Consider the following 20,905-nt stretch of genomic DNA (forward strand, 5'->3'; position numbering starts at 1 on the left):
GACTTTTTTTTCTGAAAAACAAAAAAATCAGTGAGATTTTAAATAGTAACCTTTCAATAGATCAGATCAGCCAGATCAGTTTCTAATCCAGCATCTTCACCACTATACCAAACTGGCTCTCTTACCACACTTGACCTTGATACAAACATTACATCACCCAGAATGCTAACAGTAAAACACACGAATCCCAAATTCAAAAAACAACCCAGCCAAGCAAACCCAAAAGCAAGCATGAAGCTCCATACACCCACACACTGGAAGAGCTCTGACTTCAGTTGCTATTGGAAGATGATTAAAGTAAGGGCTTGTCTAACTTCCAATACAAAGTCAGATGAAAGGGCCAGCACAGCTACAAAAAAAGCAATGCCTCCATCCCTTGACTCTGTATACTTTCAAGAGTTGTGAACCAAGTTCAAACCAAGGATTTTATCAAGTTACCACCATCACATGAAATTGCCTTGAACCTGCAAGAAGAGCCCCTGGTCCTTCTTTCTGGTGCAAAGCCAGCTTGTCCTTCTGTGGTGCACCTTGGGAAGCGCACAACCATAGAATTGGTAAATTGACAGCCAAACTACTACGCTGCAGTAGCATTGTGGTCTCCTGGCTAATGTAATAATGCCATACTCTAATAATAATAATAACTATTGTGTATTATGCAAACCCTATAACTTGGATATATATTTTCTTATGGTAAAAAATATTCTGAAAAGAGTTATAATTATTTAATACTTTCGCAAAACCTGACCATATATAATTTAACACCAAGATTTTATATATTGTTTTTTTCTATCATGTAAAAAAAAAGCTTCCTGTTATTGGCAGGAATTTCAGCTTTGGGGAAAAAAAAGAATCCCAGAGAAATCTTGATTATCTTGCGAAGGGAATAAGTAAACTCATTTATAGTACAAAAGAGCAAGTGTTCCGAAAAATGAGAGAAAGAGAAAGGAAGGGAGGAAAGGCTATGTCCATCCTGTAAACATGAAATTACTCCATGGGGAAAAAAAGTTAGAAACCAAATCAACAGGGCAACCTTCAACATTTTTAAACACTGCCTTCAAATCAATAGTTCTTTTATTTCCAATATTCATTATATCTTACTGGAATCAGGTTCTACTACTAACCATTATTAATTTTGTTTGAAAATCTTAAGTTGTGAAGAAATCAGGATATGGTGAGTTCCAGGCTCCTTAGGCATGAAAGCCAGCTGGGTGACTGGATCAGTCATTTTGTCTCAACCCAACCTACCTCACTGGGTTGTTGCTGTGGGTATCAAGTACCTTTCACCTCCTTGATTTGGATATATGTGTGTGTGTGTGTGTGTGTGTGTGTGTGTGTGTGTATGGGATAAAAATGGAAATGAGGGGATGCGGGAGGGAGAAATCGGTGTCAAAGATAAGTTACAGAGAGGGTCACTTTGCCTTCCAGAACAATAATATCTTTATCATATTATGGAATGATATCAAGGAAAGAGCCAATTTAATTTTTAAGAAGAAAGCCTTAACCAAAAAATAATGCTTATGAACTTTAATTTTTCACACATCCTGGAAGTGGGGAGCCCAGCTTTTTCTGGATAAGCATTTGGGTTAGAGAAGCTGGTTTTGTGAGTATCTAGACACCAGACCTCTTTGAATTGCAACCAGAGATATATTGGTAATTACTGGTAGCCCATAACAGTTGTTACATGCTGCTGACAGGTATCAACCAGCAGGTGGGTCACACATTTTGGACCAGTCTTACAGTCTGAGAGATGTTCAAAATTAGTCTTATGTTACAGCATATTGCAGTAGTCTATAGAAAACACACACACATATATGAAGCTTGTAGTATAGAGATTGTCCTCGCCTTACAATAGTTCATTTAATGACCTATTGAAGTTACAACAACACTTTAAAAAGTGACTTATGACCGTTTTTCACACTTACAACCATTGTGGCATCCTTATGGTCAAGTGATCAAAATGCATACGCTTGGCAACTGACTCATATTTATAACAGCTGCAGACTCCTGGGATAATGGGATCACGTTTTGCGGCCTTCTGACAAAGTCAGTGGGAAAGCCAGATTCAGTTAACAACCATATTGCTAACTTAACAACTGCAGTGATTCACGTAACAACTACAGCAAGAAAGTTAGTAAAATGGGACAAAACTCACTTAATAAACATCTAGCTTAGCAACAGAAATTTTGGGCTTAATTGTGGTTGTACGTCAAGGACTATCTGTATAATATTGTTTATATTAGGAAAGGATTATAACATTTAACATTTTTTAAAAGCATTGTATACTAGTGCTAATCTAATACTAATGTTAGCTATTTTGTAAAAGGATAAACAACCACAGAAAAAAGGTCTATATATTTTAAATGATGTCTTAAAGTGCAATAGATGGAACAGAATCTGTCTCATGCAATCTCTAATAAGGGCATACTGATCTTGCTTGGAAGACCATGGTAAATAGTCTAGAGTTATTTGTTTACTGCAGAAGCAGGTTAAATCTATATACCACAATTAATTTAAAAGTAATTTAAATTTAAAAGTGAATCAGATAATTTTTTGCTTGTTTTTAACCAACAATGAACAGTTTTGTGTTTGTAAAATATATTTTGTAAAAAATTAAAGTTAAATAATTCCTAGCACGTATCTAAATCCTTGAATCCCTGAAAATTACTGGGAAGCCCCTACAGCTCATAGAGCAGCATTGTTATATGTACATAGTGAGAAATGTCAAAACTTTCTGTGTTTCTGCATTCTGGATCGGCTGCAACTTATGAACGCTTTTCAAAGGACAGACCCATGTGGACTCTGTTATAGTAATACACAGGGAGGTGATTAAAGTGTACATCACTTTATTGAAGGCTTCCTAGTCCAGGAATAAGCAGAATTGATTGCCAAGATGAACCTGTGCAAAGGCCCTCTACCTGTGGCTGTCTCTGCTCTTCAAGCAAGAGCTATGTGTGAGTCCATGAGGACACCTAGATTGTGTACTCTGACTGGAGAAATGTACCTGCTTTACAGAGTTAAAATTGAAAAATCTCCAAAGTTGAGAGGCCTTAAAATCTTAGACATTAATTTTGTCAAGGTTGAGCTGAAATCTGTCCTTTCCCATCCACACTTCACTGTTTTTAGGCATTGAAAACCCCCTTGGCAGCATTGCTTGGTTGACTTAACGTGGGTATACTGACCATACCCCACCCACCAAAAATTTTAAAGTTGTTCTTACCTGGTATAAAAAATTGTCTTACATTTGTTTTTCTGTGCCTTCAGTTTAGTATTTTGAAATTTTAGAATTCTGTATCTTGTGTCTTTTTTAACAACAAAAACTAATGGATTGTATTTGTTTTGTTTTGATTTTGGATTTGATTTTTTTAAAATAGAGTTTGTACTGTGGATTTATTTTTTTTAAGTACAGATTGTACTGTTAGATACCATAATATTCATACTGTAAAGAAATCTCTTGGTATATATTCGTAATTTTAATTTTTCTTATTTTTCTACAGATAATTGGTACTTTTAGTTGCCAGAGAAATTATACCTAAAATTGAATATCAGTGGTGCCAGGCTCAAGATATATGGTAGTCCAGGCCATATTAATTAATGGCATCACTTCCTGTTGATGTGAAGTTTTGTATTTTTAGGATTACTGATTTAATGTTTTATGAATAGAAAAATATTTATACTTTATGTGTTAGGACGCTAAATTTAAAAATGAGTCATTTTTGTTCTGGTCCCCTTAAGCTTTGGCAGTATTGGCCTTAGCCTAAAGCTGACCCCACACATTAGAGACTGGCATATCTGAAAATTTTAAATGCATGTAAGAGGGAATATAACAGAACCTGCAATTGTCCTTTTTCAAGATTAAGGGACCCCAAAGTTGCAATTCTAAAATGTTTGATGTATGACCAAAATCAGATTTGAAACAAGAGAAAATTAACTAAAATCAAATTTTAACGAAATTAGACCTAATGATGAACCAAAATGGCAAAAAGCTGGATTTTTCAAAAGTAAAGTATTCACTTTTGTTTCTGAATATTTTGATTTGCTGTACTTACTAATAATGCAGGATATACACTAGCCTAGGTGATTTCTAAGATACACCTAGCTTTCAGTTTTATGAAATGTTTTAAAATAGTTCAAAGAAGTTTATGTTAAGTCCAGTATAAGGTATTTTTAATCTTAAGAAGCTTAATTATTATGTTTTTGGTTATGAAAATTAAGGTAGTCAACTTTTGCTTAGAGTTGCACAGTCACGTGTCCAATGATAAACATTAATAGAAATGTTTAACTTTGACTTTTGTTCTTTTGGGGAGAAGGGAAGTAGGCAGTGGGCAGAGGCTTAAAGCTGTAAAACAGATGTTGTGCTTTATATAGTCCCAAAGAGTAAACACTCAGACAGCCTGAGGGGGATGGGGGCTTTCAGGCAGGCATTGGATCTTCTCCCTCAGTCTCTGATATGAAGTGTTGATGTGAGAAAGCCTAAGTTCAAGCAGGAATAATGGAGATATGATAGCAGTTTGGGTGCTACAGTGAGGGAAAACTTTAAAAACAGCATAATTCCTTAGAGCATTAGAGAAGCCATATCCTATGGGAAGTATGCCTATCTACTTTAATGAAACATTTAATGAATATAAACATCATTTCATATGCGTTTGTTTGAACTGGCCAATGAGGAATGCTAAAAGTAGCAGCTAGCTCTTATTCCTTTTCTCCTTCTTCTTCCCTTCCTGAGTTTAATTTTTATAGAAGAATATTTTTCCCTGAAAGGCCACTTCGCAGGCAGATTTATCGCTAAGAGAAATTCAAAAGCACATAAGAGAATAATAACAGAGTATAGGGCACTTTGATTTCATGAGTTACTGTATGCTCCACAATTACACACACAATTTTCTCTAGAGCTTGAACTAAGCCAATTAAGTAGCTCAATATACAAAAGACCTGTAGAATCAGGGGAATAAATAAAGGCATCATTAAACTCAGATTTGCATGATATTTGCATATAGAAAGTCTCTCTAATAGCAGTGCCATGTTTCTGTTTTTAATCACCTAGATTGCAAGGAGATACTCTGATAGAAAATGCAGAAGATCTGTCTGTTGTCTCTCATACATTTGAGCAAGAAGGACCAGAGTCTGTTGGTAATTTTTTGGATTGCTTCATTTATTTAGTTGTTACCTTTGTACCCCTCCTTTACCTGAGGAGTTCAAGAAAAATGTTATGAATCAATGCTTGGAAATAATTAAATTCTAGGTGCTGAAAATAAATGAAAAATGCAAACCATGTACAATGGATAAAACTGGTGAGGATGACAATATGGGTTTTAATTTCAAATAAATGGATTTTATATAAAAAAGGTTATATAAAATGACTTTCCTAGTTCTTTTTATACAATGAGGTCATCTTACATTTTCAGCTTGAAAGCTGAAGTTGAGTTGGATTTGTCTTAGTTGGAATCTTGTTTTTCTCTGGTTAAAGCAAAAACATCATCCCACATAATAGCAATAACAATAGTATTTGGACTTATTTACTGCCCCATAGTGCCTTACAGCCCTCTCTAAGTGGTTTATAGAGTCAGCATATTTCCCCCAACAATCTGAAGGATGGAAGGTGAGTCAACCTTGAGCCCCTGCAGGATTGAACTCCAGACTGTGGGCAGAATTTGCCTGAAATACTGCATTTTAACCACTGCACCACCAAGGGTCCTACCTCCGTGAATTAACATCTAACATTATCCATAGTAACTTTTTAAAAAGCTAACAGATTATTGGGTTGATGTTACTTGTTCTCCTAGTTTGATATTCTTCTTTCCCTGTTTTGAACAGTATCAGAGCCTGGGACAGAAATATTAATGGACAGTATTGATGAATTGGAGAATGTAAGCCAAGCAACTGAGCGGGTAAGAAGAACACTTTATAGGTACTATCTTGAATATTACATAATACATTTCAGTTTATTTCCAGTTCACCTACATGTAATAATGAATAGAAAAATTGGAATGCATCAATTAATATTTAATAATATTTAAATAGTTAATATTTTAGTCTAATGCTCATAGTGCAGGCCCATTATAGATTAAATTCAAACTTTTAACTGGTCAGTATACATAAAAACAAAAATATTTTACCTGTGCAGCTATCTGGATTCAAAAGGGAAAAAGTGATCCAGTGCTCACAAGGATATGCACATTATATCTGCTAGCACTTTCTTAAATGAAATATTTTTTCTGGGATTATGTGCAAATACTTTAAGGAACTGCCATCACTTTGCTTATGTGAACTCTGAATAATTTTTTCCTTTGAATCCAAATATTTGCATGTATGTATGCATATATACACACACATATACAAACATACATATACATATATACATACATATATACACACAGAGACATAGATATAGGCATGCACACACAAACACAAGACAGAAAACTGCATTAACTGGAAAATGTTACCTGACAGAGTACTTGACATAATCAGTTAATTTGAATACTGCTGACCTGGGAAGTGATCAACTGCTTTTTTAAAAAAAATATATACTTAGTTTGAAATATAAACATTGTATTATAAATATGTTTATAATTATATTCTAAATATAATAGCCCATGCCATTTAAATCTTTAACGAAAATTAAGCTGACTATGACTGTGAGAGTATACAAAAAGATCTAGTCTGCAAACAAGGACTTGTTCTGTTTGGATAATGGCAACTAAGAAAATAATATCTAATATAACATATAAGAATAGATATATTATTATACTATATTATGCTATATTATACTATATTATAATGTTAATATAACATCTAAGAATTTTAGCTTTTATTCTTCAGAAATTAAAGTGACATTCATTTCTCAAATGCATTTATATAGCAGCATTAACTATGCTTTTTAACAATGGAGATAAGCTTAAGCAGTTGTGACTTGTTCGTGAGCTGAACTAGTGCAATCACATTTTAATTGTGGATATTGTTTTGCAATGTGCTGCAAAATTTCAATATAAGGTTTACGGTTTTAACAGGTTAGGAACAAAATCAGAAATCTGACACTTGGAAAGTAAGCCAAATTCACACTATTGTTAGTAAGGCACACACTAATATCTTTATTTCTATCTTTTCATATTTTATTTTTATTCAACAAATCTTGTAATTTTTAACATTATATATAGGATACAGTCTAATACAGGTAAAACAAACCCAATTGAAAAATAAAGAACTGCTCTTCAGTTAAATCTAAGAGTGATGATATTTACCTTTAACTAAATTTAAATGGTGTCTTAAATGTTGGTCTACAACCTTTCCTTCCTTCCTTCCTTCCTTCCTTCCTTCCTTCCTTCCTTCCTTCCTTCCTTCCTTCCTTCCTTCCTTCCTTCCTTCCTTCCTTCCTCCCTCCCTCCCTCCCTCCCTCCCTCCCTCCCTCCCTCGTTAAAGATGGCTGTGAATCTCAAAAAACCTTTTCTTTCTTTTTAAACAATGTGTAACATGGCAAACAGTTTTATATTTTGACAATGGAAAGTCATATCTGGAGTTAAAGGGTATTGTTTCAGCCAAGTAAGGATTCCAGCTGTGAAATTGTCTTTTAAACTCTGGAGATCAGAGTTGATGAGGTCATCCAGGTTTCTCCAATATTATAGTGGCGTCAAAAAGTCAACATGCACTGTGTTTTCTGGCAACCACAAAATTATTTATGTAACTACAACTAGTCTGCTTTTCTCTCTTCTTTCTAAAGTTTCATTTTTTAATAAGAAAATAAAAAGTATGGTGGTCTCTTTGGAAGCTGTGATGGTCTCTGTGACCATGGGAAGAGCAGGACAATGAGATAAAATCATTAGACCAGTTCGGTCTAGTGGTCAACACACCAGGCTAGAAAGTGAGAGACCATGAGTTCAAGTCCCGCCTTAGCCAAGAAAGCCAACTGTGTGACTTTTGGCCAGTCAGTCTCTCTCAGCCCAGCTCAACTCAAAGGGTTATTTCTGTGAGGAAAACTGGATGAGGAAGGTAGGTTGGACATGTTCACTGCCTTCAGTTATTTGTAAAAAATAATGAAGTTGGGATATAAATAAATAAATAAAAATAAGCAATGGGGAAAATTTCATGATATATGGTATATAAAGGTAAGAATAGGAGCATACAGAATCCATAAACTAAAACATCCCTCTCTTAATGCCCCCCAAGTCTGCCAAATCTAAAGAAAAATTGGTCAAAAACATTTGGTCCTGCTCTTTTTGGTAATGTTGTTTTTTCACTGGAAAGCCTTCTGCACCTCATCTACACGACTGGACGTTAAAAATCTTTCCAATTGTATCTAACCTGCCAGCATTTTTTTCTGCCTTGTCCCTATTATGGTGCCGTCATCTTGTCCCCAGTCCATGAGTGAGAACATTTAAATCAGCTGCATCAGTTTGTACATTAATTAATTGGAATTATACTTTATTGCTATAAGCTATAATAACAGAATCTTGAAAGCATAATTGTGTTTTCTTTTACCTCACTCTTACACTATTCAGATTATTAATCTACCTAGCTCCTTTTTGTGTGACTTTCCTGTATTTGATTATCTTGAATCATGGTTTGAGAAGAGCTATCTCAATATATTATTGATATTAACAATGTGCTGGCAGGTTTATTTATTTATTTATTTATTGATGGGATTTATATCCCGCCCTATCTCCCGAAGGACTCAGGGCGGCTAACAACAAAACATATAATAAGTACAGAAATCAGGATAAAAATAAAATTGAGAACATCTGTGCAATAAATTAAAATTAGAGAATTTAAAAAATAAATTAAAAATTCTAAATTTAAATTAATTAAAATGCCTGTCAGTCCAGGTCAGCCTGGTGGAACAGGAGTGTTTTGAGGCCGCGGCGAAAGGATTGGAGGTTTTGGGCCATCCGAAGCTCAGGGGGGAGCTGATTCCATAGGGCTGGCGCTCCCACAGAGAAGGCCCTCCCCCTGGGGGTCGCCAACCGACATTGCCTAGCTGACGGTACCCTGAGGAGGCCTTCTCTGTGTGAGCGTACTGGACGATGGGAATTTGTTCCCGGCAGCAGATGGTCCTGCAAGTATCCCGGACCTAAGCCATGTAGGGCTTTAAAGGTAAGTACCAGCACCTTAAATCTCACCCGGAGGGCAACTGGTAGCCAATGCAGCTCACGCAGGAGGGGTGTAATATGGGAGTATCGGGGAGCTCCCATCACAACCCGTGCAGCTGCATTCTGCACCAGCTGAAGCCTCCGGGTGGTCTTCAAGGTCAGCCCCATGTAGAGAGCATTACAGTAATCAATACGGGAGGTAACGAGTGCGTGGGTGACTGTACGTAGGGCATCTTGGTCCAAAAAGGGGCGCAATTGGTATATAAGACGAATCTGTGCAAATGCCCCCCTAGCCACGACTCCAATATGATCTTCAAAACTGAGTCGTGAATCTAGGAGGACGCCCAGATTGCGTGCTCTATCAATGGGAGGTAACATCTCTCCTCCTATAGTCAGAGATGGAACCTCTTGGACTAAACGAGATGACGGTATGTACAGCCACTCAGTCTTGGCCGGGTTGAGTCGAAGCCTGTTTTCTCCCATCCAAATCTGCACCGCTTCCAGGCAACGGGACATCACACCGAGGGCATCACTGGGTTGGTTCGGGGTGGAGATGAATAGCTGGGTATCATCAGCATATTGATGATATTTCACACCGAAGCTACGGATGATCTCTCCCAGCGGCTTCATATAGATGTTGAACAGGAGGGGCGAGAGCACCGAACCCTGAGGCACTCCACAACTAAGAGGCCTAGGGATTGACCTCTGCCCTCCTGCCAACACCGTCTGCGAACGGTCCGAGAGGTAGGAGGAGAACCATCACAGAACGGTGCCTCCCACTCCCAGCCCCTCAAGACGATGCAGTAAGATACCATGGTCGATGGTATCAAAAGCCGCTGATAGATCTAATAGGACCAGGACAGAGGAATAACCTCTATCTCGGGCCCGCCAGAGATCATTCACCAGTGCGACCAATGCCGTCTCCGTGCTGTGCCCGGGTCTGAAACCCGATTGGTACAGATCTAGATATTCAGCTTCCTCCAGGTTCAAAGGGAGCTGTCCTGCCACCACGCTCTCAACGACCTTCGCAAGGAAGCGAAGGTTGGAGACAGGACGGAAGTTGTTTAAAACAGCTGGGTCCAGTGCCGGTTTCTTGAGGAGGGGCCTTACCACCGCCTCTTTCAAGGCAGCAGGGAAGTACCCTTCACTCAGTGAGGCATTGATAACTGCTAGGAGCCAGCCTCGTGTAACCTCCCGAGATGCATAGACTAGCCAGGAGGGACACGGGTCCAACAAACATGTGGCGGCACTTAGTTTCCCCATGATCTTGTCCACTTCATCCGGAGTCACAGGATCGAACTCTTCCCAAATGTACTCGGCCAACTTCATCGTTTTCCTCTCGTTAGATACTGCCCAGTCAGAGTCCAGACCAGCCCGAATCTGAGCAATTTTGTCCACCAGATATTTACTAAATTCCTCAGCCCGTCCATGTAGGGGGTCCTCTCCCGTCTCTTGACTTAAGAGGGAGCGGACCACTCTAAATAGGGCGGCCGGGCGATTATCTGCGGACGCAATGAGGGTGGTGAAGTAGGCGCGCTTTGCCACCCTCATTGCCACAAGATAAGATCTAGAAAAGGATCTTAACTGTGTTCGGTCAGACTCAGACCGACTGGTTCTCCAAATGCTCTCTAGGCCCCTTCTCTGGCGTTTCATCTCCCGCAGGTCCTTGGAGAACCAAGGAGCAAGTCGGGACTTGCGCCGGGTCAGAGGCCGCAAAGGGACAACGCGGTCGAGAGCCTCCGAAGCAGCCTGTTGCCAGGCATTAACTAAGGACTCGACCGGGTTGTGGGAGAGGGAGGTGGGAATCGGTCCAAGCGCCATCTGGAATTTATCTGGGTCCATCAGGCGCCTGGGGCGGAACCACCTGGTCGGTTCCGCCTCCTGACAGCGGGGGGTGATGTGACGGAGGCCCAACCGCAGGAGGTAATGGTTTGTCCATGAAAGGGGTTGTGATGTTGGAGTAACCCCACCCAGTCCATTTAGCCACTGCCCAGAGACAAAAATAAGATCAGGCATGTTTCCTCCCTCGTGAGTTGGGTCCTGAGTAATTTGAGTCAGGTCCATGGCCGTCATGGAGGCCATGAACTCTCGGGCCACTTCTGATGCAATGCCCAGGGAAGGTAGATTAAAGTCTCCCAGTACCATAAGTTTTGGAAATTCGACCGCCAATCCTGAGATGGCGTCAGGTAGCTTGGGTAGAACCGTTGCTGTGCAGCTTGGAGAGAGGTATACCAGAAGTAGGCCCAACTGACCACCAGGACCCCATCTTAAGAGGAGGGATTCACATCCGTCTATCTGAGGGGCAGTGGCCTCCCACGGATGGAGGGTCTCTCTGATAATGACCGCCACGCCACCTCCCCTACCCTGAGCTTGAGGCTGATGTAGCACACGGAAACCTGGAGGGGATAAATCAGTCAGAGGGACCCCTCACTCTGGGCCCAACCAGGTTTCCGTGATGCATGCCAGGTCTGCGTCTTCCTCCTCGATCAAGTCATGGATGAGGGGAGCTTTATTCACAACAGACCTGGCATTAAAATAGATCAGCCTGAGCTCAGGAGTCTGCCCTCCCTCTTCCCCAGGACAGCAGGCGAGAGCCAGAGGGTCAGAGCGCGCCACAGCCTGAAGAAAGCGTGGGCGTGATCTCAGATTACGATATGGCCCTTTGCTCCTCCATCTGCTGCCATTCCCAATTACTGTGGGGATCGGTATCCCTGTCCCATCCCCCTGGGTTACAAGACTCTCCTCGGCCCTCATATTGCTGCGACCATTGGCCAACTTAGACTGAGATAGGTCCGGTAGGATCTTCCCCTCATTCTGCCGGGCCTGACCCTCCCCCCTCCCTAACCCTTCAAAAAAATTTAAAAGAAAACCCAAGAGCCTCTTGTTGGCGCCATGCCACCTCTCGGGGTCCCAGGACCCGTCATTAAGGAAACGGCGGCGTAGGTCTGATGGCCATCTCTGAGAGAGGGGGGAAGCTCTCAGGGCAAGTAGCTCATTTCTGGTGTAAGCCATCAGAGGTGGAAATAGAAGTAAAGGATGAGCTGGTTGGAACAACTGCGTATCAAGACCACAGAGCTGAAGTAGTGGCTCCTGAGAACATGGTCACCCTCTCACAGTGATCAGGATCTCAGGGGACCACCATCCAGCCCTGGGTAGGTCGCAGGAGGAGAGAGAGTCCGGTGAATGCTAGAATAGTTTGTTGGTGGATAACTTCGTAGCTCCGGTGATGAGCGGTGGTAGTTCATCTATCTCCATGCCTTAGATGTCATCGCGACCGAGGGGCTGTAGTCAGTCTCCGGTGAAAAAATGAAGGAGGGATTATCTAGATTTAAAGTATGATCCCGAGGGGATAACTGCTATCTTGGGGGCCTTTCGGCACATCCCACCTCCAAATAAAGCTTCAGGTGGTCCCTGGTGAATTCCACCCTCCAGACCAGATACAGGAGGGTTTTAAATGGCGCTCCAGCCTACGGACGGTGGCCATAATCCCAAAGACCTCCGTCGGGGGGGGAAGCTCGATGATCTTATAGATGGGCAGATGGGGGGCAGCAGCCACCAATTCTGGAGCCTCGCCGCCCGGGCTACCTTTCTAGGCAGCCCCAGGTCGTTACAGCTCCTCCGCAGGTTGCTTGACTACAGGACAAAACTTATAATTTCAGTTAGATATTATTTGATATAAAGCAAATTCTAATGTTAGATTTAAGGATTAAAAATAATTGCAATACTATAACAAGGCTTTGAAGAGAATTCTTATTTTTAAGTAATATTAGAAAATGAACTAACTCCCATCATGTGCATGAATAACTCATGGAACAAAACTCTCACTGTAGAAGAATAGTATAGAACAAGGGTGTCAAACTGCCGGCCGTGGGTTGGACATGTCATGCGGAAGCCGCACCCACCCCATTTCTGGCAATGGCAAAACAGTCTCGATACGTTGTGCGACGTCAAGTGACATCATGAGTTTGACATGTCTGGTATAGAAGAACTCTTACTGCAGAAAGCTGAGAAGAATCCAGCATTCAAATATTTCATTTGAATATTAATCAACTTTCTAAATATCGCCTTCAACAGGATTAGTAAAAAAAAAGAGGAATTCATGGGATTATAAAAAATATTTTAGTGCATTTTAAAATATTTGTGACAAGTATTTCTATTTTGGAAAATTTTAAGCTGATTACTGCAGACTGTTTTTTCTGTAAAAAAATTGTAAAATTATAAATTTGCTGGCAGTAAAATATTTAGAATAAAAAGTTCAGGTGACTAAATTAAATTTGGAAGTAGCTCATTATTAAACAACTATTTCCAGGTTTTAATTTTCTATCAATTATTTTGAAACGCTTGAAATGCTCAGTACTTTTTAATTATAGTGCCATTATAGTGCCAATTCTATACATTATGATGGATATTTTTAAGGAAAAAAACTTGGAAATTCTTATACAAAACTTAGTCTTTCTTTTTGTATAAGACAGAAAGAAACCTATCTATATGCAGAGAGCCAATATTTTCAAAGATGAGACAATCTATATTGTAAAAAAATATTCAAATTACATACTGGGTCTCTGAATGCAAAGACAGACATAGTACTGTCTTTTATTATCCAAAACAGGAATGCTCAAATTCTAGCAGTTCAAAAGCTTATTCAAAGCTGTAGTCTAAAAATGAACCAAGCCAGGATCTAAAGTTGGCATGACTCAGGATGGTGGAGCTGAGATTTTTAAAGGGAAAATGTGTTAAGGGGTAAAATGGGTGCTAAAGGGTAATGGCACCATTTCTCAGTTAAAATCCACAAACCTCCAAATCGTTAAAAAGTGAATTTTTTTTAGGGGGTAGCAGGTCTTGCACTCTGGTCTAGGTGCATTTTGTTGTGATACTACTACTGAATACTATAGGTTGTTATTAAGAATCTTTCAATAAGTCCTTTTCCAATCGTCCAAAATATAAGGAACGGATTAAAGAAGTCTTTGAATTTGTAACATTGATAACCAGAAAGAATCTGCTTGTAGTAACCTGAGTAAAAACAAAAAAAGTGTTGTGTAAGTGAAGAAAATATTGGAGAATATGGAAAAGGCTTTTTAAACATTGACATATGGCTGACTTTAGTTGCTGGCAGATACATCTTAAATCTATTAGAGTAACAGCTTTCTACTGTTGTAATAGCTGGGATTTTGCCTTAGTTCAAAGTCAGCTAGGAGAGTGGTCAAAAGCCATTTCCAAAAGTAACACTGACAAGGACATTTTGGTCATTTCCTTTGCTTGAAAAATTGAAAACGCCCATTAAGAAATATTTTTCATATATTTTAACCAGGCTTTAAATGTCACAATAACATCAAAGAGAATATTCTCATTATTTGGAACCAAGCTTTCTCTTCCTCTATCCCCATAAGCAGAAAGAAGGTGTGGAAAAGTAGCATACAAAAATACAGCCGCCTTAATGCCATTTGCACATTCTAGCTTTTCTTCCAGATTTTCTTTGGTTATCTTAAAAGGCATGGCCTTTGGTTGATTTCCATTTATTTTAATTGTATTGAAAAGACTTGGGCATTGCCTTTAGCCTTTCATTGCTTTTCCTATAAGTCATCAGATAGACATGTAAGAAATCCTGAACTTTGGCTATTTCAGATAACAAAGAAAGAATTGGAAAATTGAAAAATAACCTTTTTCCCCAAGCAAAAAAAGACTTGCCTTAAATTTTATCACTTCTGCCAAAGCCTTTCATCAGTTGTAGCATTACAGACCAGTACACCTTAAATCTTAGCTAAGAACTTGCATTTGGGATCAGCCTGTGTTTTCATGTCAATGCAAATGTTTTCAGGCATAAACCTATGGAGCTTTTATTAACATGCAATTAAATATATGAGATTTTCTATTGTAGTCTTTCATCAGATATCTCCCAGCCAAGTATTTCATTTGTCTGGCCACTTCCCAAGAAATGTAAATAGTTGACATATTGATATGTTTATCTTTGGCCAAAATGGACATCTGTTATGTGAAAGGAACTTAACTGACCTCCATAAATAAAATTTGGTTTGTTTTTATTATATTACTGATTTTTGCTGTATACAGAAGTTTAAGTGTTATTAACAGAATCTGAAAGTTTCCTTTGGGCCACTAGATATCACTGTGGAGTCATATTTTAAATGACTTGCTATCTATTAGTTTTCTTTGCTTTTCTCCCTCTACCTGTTGCAGATTCAGCTTTGGGGAAAACAGTTATAGTAACAAAGGATGAAAGTTAAACTTAGGCCTTAGGTGTGCAATTAATGTTCCTGTATTGATACTAGAAAGGGACCATTAAATTTGCAGTTGTATATAGTTAGGTTTAAAAGCTACAAAATAGTTATTTGTAAATTTCCAGGCCTCTATATATCTTTGTATAGCAAGTCTCTAGAAAATGGCATTAGTAGCTTTGATGACATTGTAGATCAAAGGACATAGTAATTGAACTGTGCATTGGTATAATACACACACACAACAAAATGTATATCAGAGCAAGTACGGTTATAAATCTAGTTGCCTCAGTCCTGGGATGCTGTGCAAATTCCATCTCCAATTTACGCACTAGGTGTGGAAAGCCACTATTCCTTCAGTTAAAAGCACACACTTTAGCATGCTTTAATGGCTGAAACTATTCTCTTTGTGCCAACAGGTTTGACTTTCAGGTATTCAATCATACCCTTAGTTTTTTGTTTGAATATATTGTACATAATGTCTGATTTCTATAAATTCTGTGTCACCCAGCTTCCATCATTCCTAGGCAAATATAGGCTTCCTTGCTTACTTTGATCACATAGTAGATAACAAGTAGCTTGTGTTTAGCAAAAGGCAGTCCATCTGTCAATATTTGAATCCAACCCTAAATAAATCAACTACAATTTTATGCATAACAATAGTAGAATATCATAATAGGGAGAAATAGAACCAATTTATGTAGCAGCAGCAATGTTGTTGAACATACAACCTTTAATACTAATGGCTGAAGTTTCAGATTGGTCAGAGAATGTTTGACATGAGAATTAAGACTCTACATTGAAGAGTCCTCAGTCATGTTTCCAACTCGTCTGCTTCTTACAAAAGAGTAAGAACAGGTTCATCCAATGGTAATTGTACCTCCCTGATTTCTCTATAATCGAATGATGGGTGGATGGATGGATGGATGGAAGGAAGGATATCCATAAATCTTGTTGATTTGAACATATAGCAGTTTCCCTTCAAACACAATATTAATTGTGTATATGGATATAAAGAAGACCTACCTTTTCATAAATTTAGCAAGGCTCTCTAGACATAAATATCATTTACTGTACTTCTAACCCTGTTGCTCACATTCATGCATATTTCCACAGCAATAAATCTTTAAATATTTCTTCCATTAATGGATATGTTTTTCCATACACATAATTTGGTAAATTGGGGATAGAAGGTTAGATGTGGAAACAAACTCTAAGCATTGGATCACTTTTGTTAGAAAATCTTGCAAAGTCACTTTCTTCCTGAGTAAGAAAATATGTCAGAATCTTTTAGCAGGTTTTATGATACTTAAATGCAGCCAGTGTTTCTTTTCTGCACTAATGCAAAACTTCAAGGTTTAGATATCAGTAGATTATATAGTTATGGCTAAAATTCCTTATCTTACATTTTAAAAATATAATAGCATGGTTTAAGGAAACATGATTACAGTACATGTCTTTTATCAGTAAGTGTTTAAATGAAAAACAGAATATCTTTTAACAATTTTGTTTCATATCTGTCAAGATATTTGTGAAGTTCAGACTGATAAATACGTATTCAGGAATAGTTCCAAGATAAACTTATACAGCTTTCTCCCATGGTCTTGCACAGTAACAAAGTGTTTAATTTGAATGTTCTAGTATTTATCATCAAATATTGTTTAGAAATTTGGAAGAGTACTTATATTTTAAAGTATGGATAATTAATATTTTTAAGATCCACTTTGTTTTCATGAATTACATGCTTATAATTTTGTTGTCTGCAAATAAACCACTACCAAATTTATTTTAGTTTCTTATTTTAAAGATAACTTCTAAAATCAGTTGATGTTTTTTAGTACTTTAGTATTTTTTTAGTATATCACATTGCTCAGTAACCAAATAGCTGAAAGTTTTTCTTCACAATAATGCTTCTAAAGTATAATAATGTTGTAGGGGTTGCAGTGGTGCAGTAGTTAGAATGCAGTATTACAGACTAATTCTGCTGACTGCCAAGGGTTCAATCCTGACTGGCTCAAGGTTGATTTAGCCCTCCATCCTTCTGAGGTTGGTAAAATGAGGACTCTAATTGTTGGGGCCAATATGCTAACTCTGTAAACTGCTTAAAAGGTAAAGGTAAAGGTTCCCCCGCACATGTGTGCTAGTTGTTTCCAACTCTAGGGGCTGGTGCTCATCTCCGTTTCAAAGCCGAAGAGCCAGTGTTTGTCTGAGGACGTCTCCATGGTCATGTGGCCGGCATGACTAGACGCCAAAGGCGCACGGAACGCTGTTACCTTCCCACTGTAGTGGTCCCTATTTTTCTACTTGCATTTTTACGTGCTTTCAAACTGCTAGGTTGGCAGAAGTTGGGACAAGTAACAGGTGCTCACTCTGCTACGCGGCACTCAGGATTCGATCCACCAAACTGCCAACCTTCTGATCGACACGCTCAGCGTCCTAACCCACTGAGCACTATGAAGTAGTATATAGGTCTAAGTGCTACTGCTATTGCTATTGTCCTAAGTTGTTGCAATTATATAGTGGTATTGGAGATGCTCTTTGCCTCTAAAAGAATAGATTATATTCATATTGAGATCAATGCCGTTCAGTAAAATAAATGGGTTCATGCAAACTAAATCATATCTGGATTTGGTCAAAATGTCACCTTAATACATTGACCTTAACTTGTGAAAATGTTAAAGATAGTTTCCTGATACTACTGATACTATCTTAATTGTGTGGTTAAAAGAATGGGTCATTTGAGTTGATATATGTTAGATGAATCCACAGTTCACAAAATTGTAAATTGTGTCCTTCCTTGTCTTTATTTATTCTAGAATCAGCCAGCCTGGGCTCTAGACATTATGTGTTCAAGAAGTAGAGACTCTTCAAGTCAGAAACTATTAGAAGATTCACTGGCTGCAAAAGAACTACAAACTATGGAAAAACACCTCTCTGGTAAACGTTATGCACAAGACGTTAAGAAAAATGCTTTGGCTGAATGTGATAAGAAAAGGTTACCTGAATGACTGTGCTACTCTGTTGATTTATAGGCTGGCAAGACAATAGGTTTTATATAGCAATCAAATGAGATAATTACCTCACATAATAATATGACAGTGATTTTTTTTATTAATGGTGTTAGGCAATACTGCATACATTTTCTCAAATAACTTTAGAAAATCCAGCTTTTGAAGGAGATATTTTTTCTTAAATCATTTGACTTTTATCCAAATTATGAAGAATAACCTGTAAATTCTTAATTTTGCTATATTTACATGACCAAAATTGTCATGAGAAAAGATGACAGATGTAGTAAGCACATAAAGGAATGGAGCACTAATTGTCATGGAAGTAGGACAGTCTCCTATTTTAAGTGTCACAGAATGTTTCCTTATTAAGCTCTTGTTCCCATTTTTAGAAAACAAATTATTCCAATTGCTTATCCTTTGTTGCCATAATATAAAAGGCATAAAAATAAAACTACTGGATGAATACTTCTTTTTTTTTTATTGAAGAGTTTTAAAATACAGTTTTAAAGGAAAACTGTATTTTAAAACTCTTCAATAAAAAAAAATACTTCTTGAAAAAAGAGAAAAACTAGGAAATATGGTAATAGGTAATACCTAATACTAACATCTCTAACCAAAAGTCATTATACCTTATATTTGCCAGGTGCTTAAGGCTGATTATTACCATCAGACTGTAGGTTTTTTTAGCATCATTATTGGAAACAGAAGGCAGGTGTAATTCTGCTGGCAAATTCATACATTTCATTATTATCAGGGTACTTTCTTTGAAATTGTTATTAGTTAAAATAAACAGATAAACCTCTTAATCTGATTTTGTTCTTACAGTATCTTCAGTACATTTGCATCAGTTTATGAAAAACAGTTCAGTGACTCTTTCTCTGATTAAAATCTATATATTTTATTAGGCTGTTCTTAGGAGGCAGACAATGTCAATTATTTTTAAAACATGAGAAGTTTTAAGGTGCTCCATTAATTATTGATGTTCTCACTTTGTTTTTCTGACTTCTTATTACTACTTGCTCTTTCTCCAGCCCATGGAGACATGCAGGCTCTGATATCTAAATATTACCTTGAACATTGGAAAACATGAGAAATGGCATTCTTTGTTATTTCCAATATTCCAAGAATGCAAAAATGCGTTTGGTTTTTAGCAAATAAAAGGTTTGCTAGGTTTCCTTTTCAAGTATCCAGCAATTAGTTGGGACCTCTTGTTATCCACACAGCCTCTTCATTGTTAAAAAGGTTGCTATATAATATTCTCTTACATGTACAGTACTTCCTCCCATTCAGTGTCATTGACATGAGCTTTGTAAAAGCAATGAATGGGCCAAATACATGCTTTGATAAGTATTTAATGACACTGTTCTTTTGGAAATACTTCCTTTTTCATTTGTGAAAGTTGATGTTCAAAATCAGAATACATTCAATGCTAAATAAATGTTTTGTACTAAAATTGTTAAATTAACTGTGGAGAAATGATTTAAATGTTTTACTTATCAGCAGAACCAATCAGGTTTGGCAGATAACTGAAGCTGTGCCATATTTATAATGGTTATTGAAACTAACTGAAACATAAATACTGCATTTTTTCCAACATACCATCTCTCCTTCATTGCAGATAAGTCATGAACCAAGCCATTTGCAAAAACACAGGTTAATTTAATTGAAAGAGGATTTATTGCACATTTGGTTTAACTTATAACATCCATGTTATCTTTCTTAAACCAAATTTTAACAGGTATTTTACAAATTTCAAGTGATGTCTGTTTAAAAGGGGGTTATTTTTTAAACTAAACTTCAAGGAAAATTATTAAAACTGCTAACATAAAAATAACTCATTTGAAAATAACTTGAATGAAGTCTTCAGATTATTTCAAGATTAAGACATACTGTAATATGAACTACATATTCTTATTGAATAAAAGACATTTTAATGGTGTCTTCTTCTATAACAGTATGTAAGAGGACTATGCATCATTCAAAAATGATTCAGACTAATTATTTTGGACCTCACATGATCACAGACTCTTTCTGTTCAACAAAGCATGTTGTTTCATGTTTCAATATGGAAGAAAAAAAGGCACAACTACTTTAAGAATCACTTTACCTTGAGATGCTAAACACTTCTAAATGATTTTGAAGTGTATACAGCCCTAGTGTACAGTAATTTTGTTAACCTTATTTATATAACCAAATGTTGACTTGATCAGACACCCCTTTGGGATCTTATTAAGTTCATTAATAATGCTATTCAAATGTAATTTGAAAAATTTTGTTTTAAAATAATAGGCATTAACCAGAGAGAACCAGTGGTTAAGACACTAGGCTGGAAAGCAGGAGACTGGGAATTCTAGCCCCACTTTAGCCATGAAAGCCATCTGGATGACCTTGGGCCAGACCACTCTCAGCCCAACTCACCTTACAGAGTTGATGTTGTGAGGAAAATAGGAGGATGATATGTTTGTTGTTTTGATTTATTGGTAAAAATAATAAAGGTGGGATATAATAAGTAATTAAATAAAAAATAAATAATAGACAGCAGCAGTAATGCTTGTTGCAAAATCCATACCTAAGGTTGCCTCTAGTT

The 20,905-nt window shown here is 37.6% G+C and overlaps 1 protein-coding gene across 1 annotated transcript in view; it reads left to right on the forward strand.

Annotated features, from left to right (window-relative positions):
• Window positions 1-20,905, forward strand: part of LOC308666711 (uncharacterized protein C8orf34 homolog) — a gene marked incomplete at its 3' end in the record, with an annotated part of 130,949 nt that overhangs the window by 45,761 nt on the left and 64,283 nt on the right. Inside the window, exons 9-11 of the mRNA XM_081325606.1 lie at window positions 5,042-5,127; window positions 5,812-5,885; window positions 18,124-18,244. Coding sequence (XP_081181732.1) covers window positions 5,042-5,127; window positions 5,812-5,885; window positions 18,124-18,244 — 281 coding nt within the window. The remainder of the gene's footprint in view (window positions 1-5,041; window positions 5,128-5,811; window positions 5,886-18,123; window positions 18,245-20,905) is intronic.

This window comes from Vipera berus (assembly GCF_964194415.1).
Source record: "Vipera berus genome assembly, chromosome: 3".
NCBI classification, from domain to species: Eukaryota; Metazoa; Chordata; class Lepidosauria; order Squamata; family Viperidae; genus Vipera; species Vipera berus.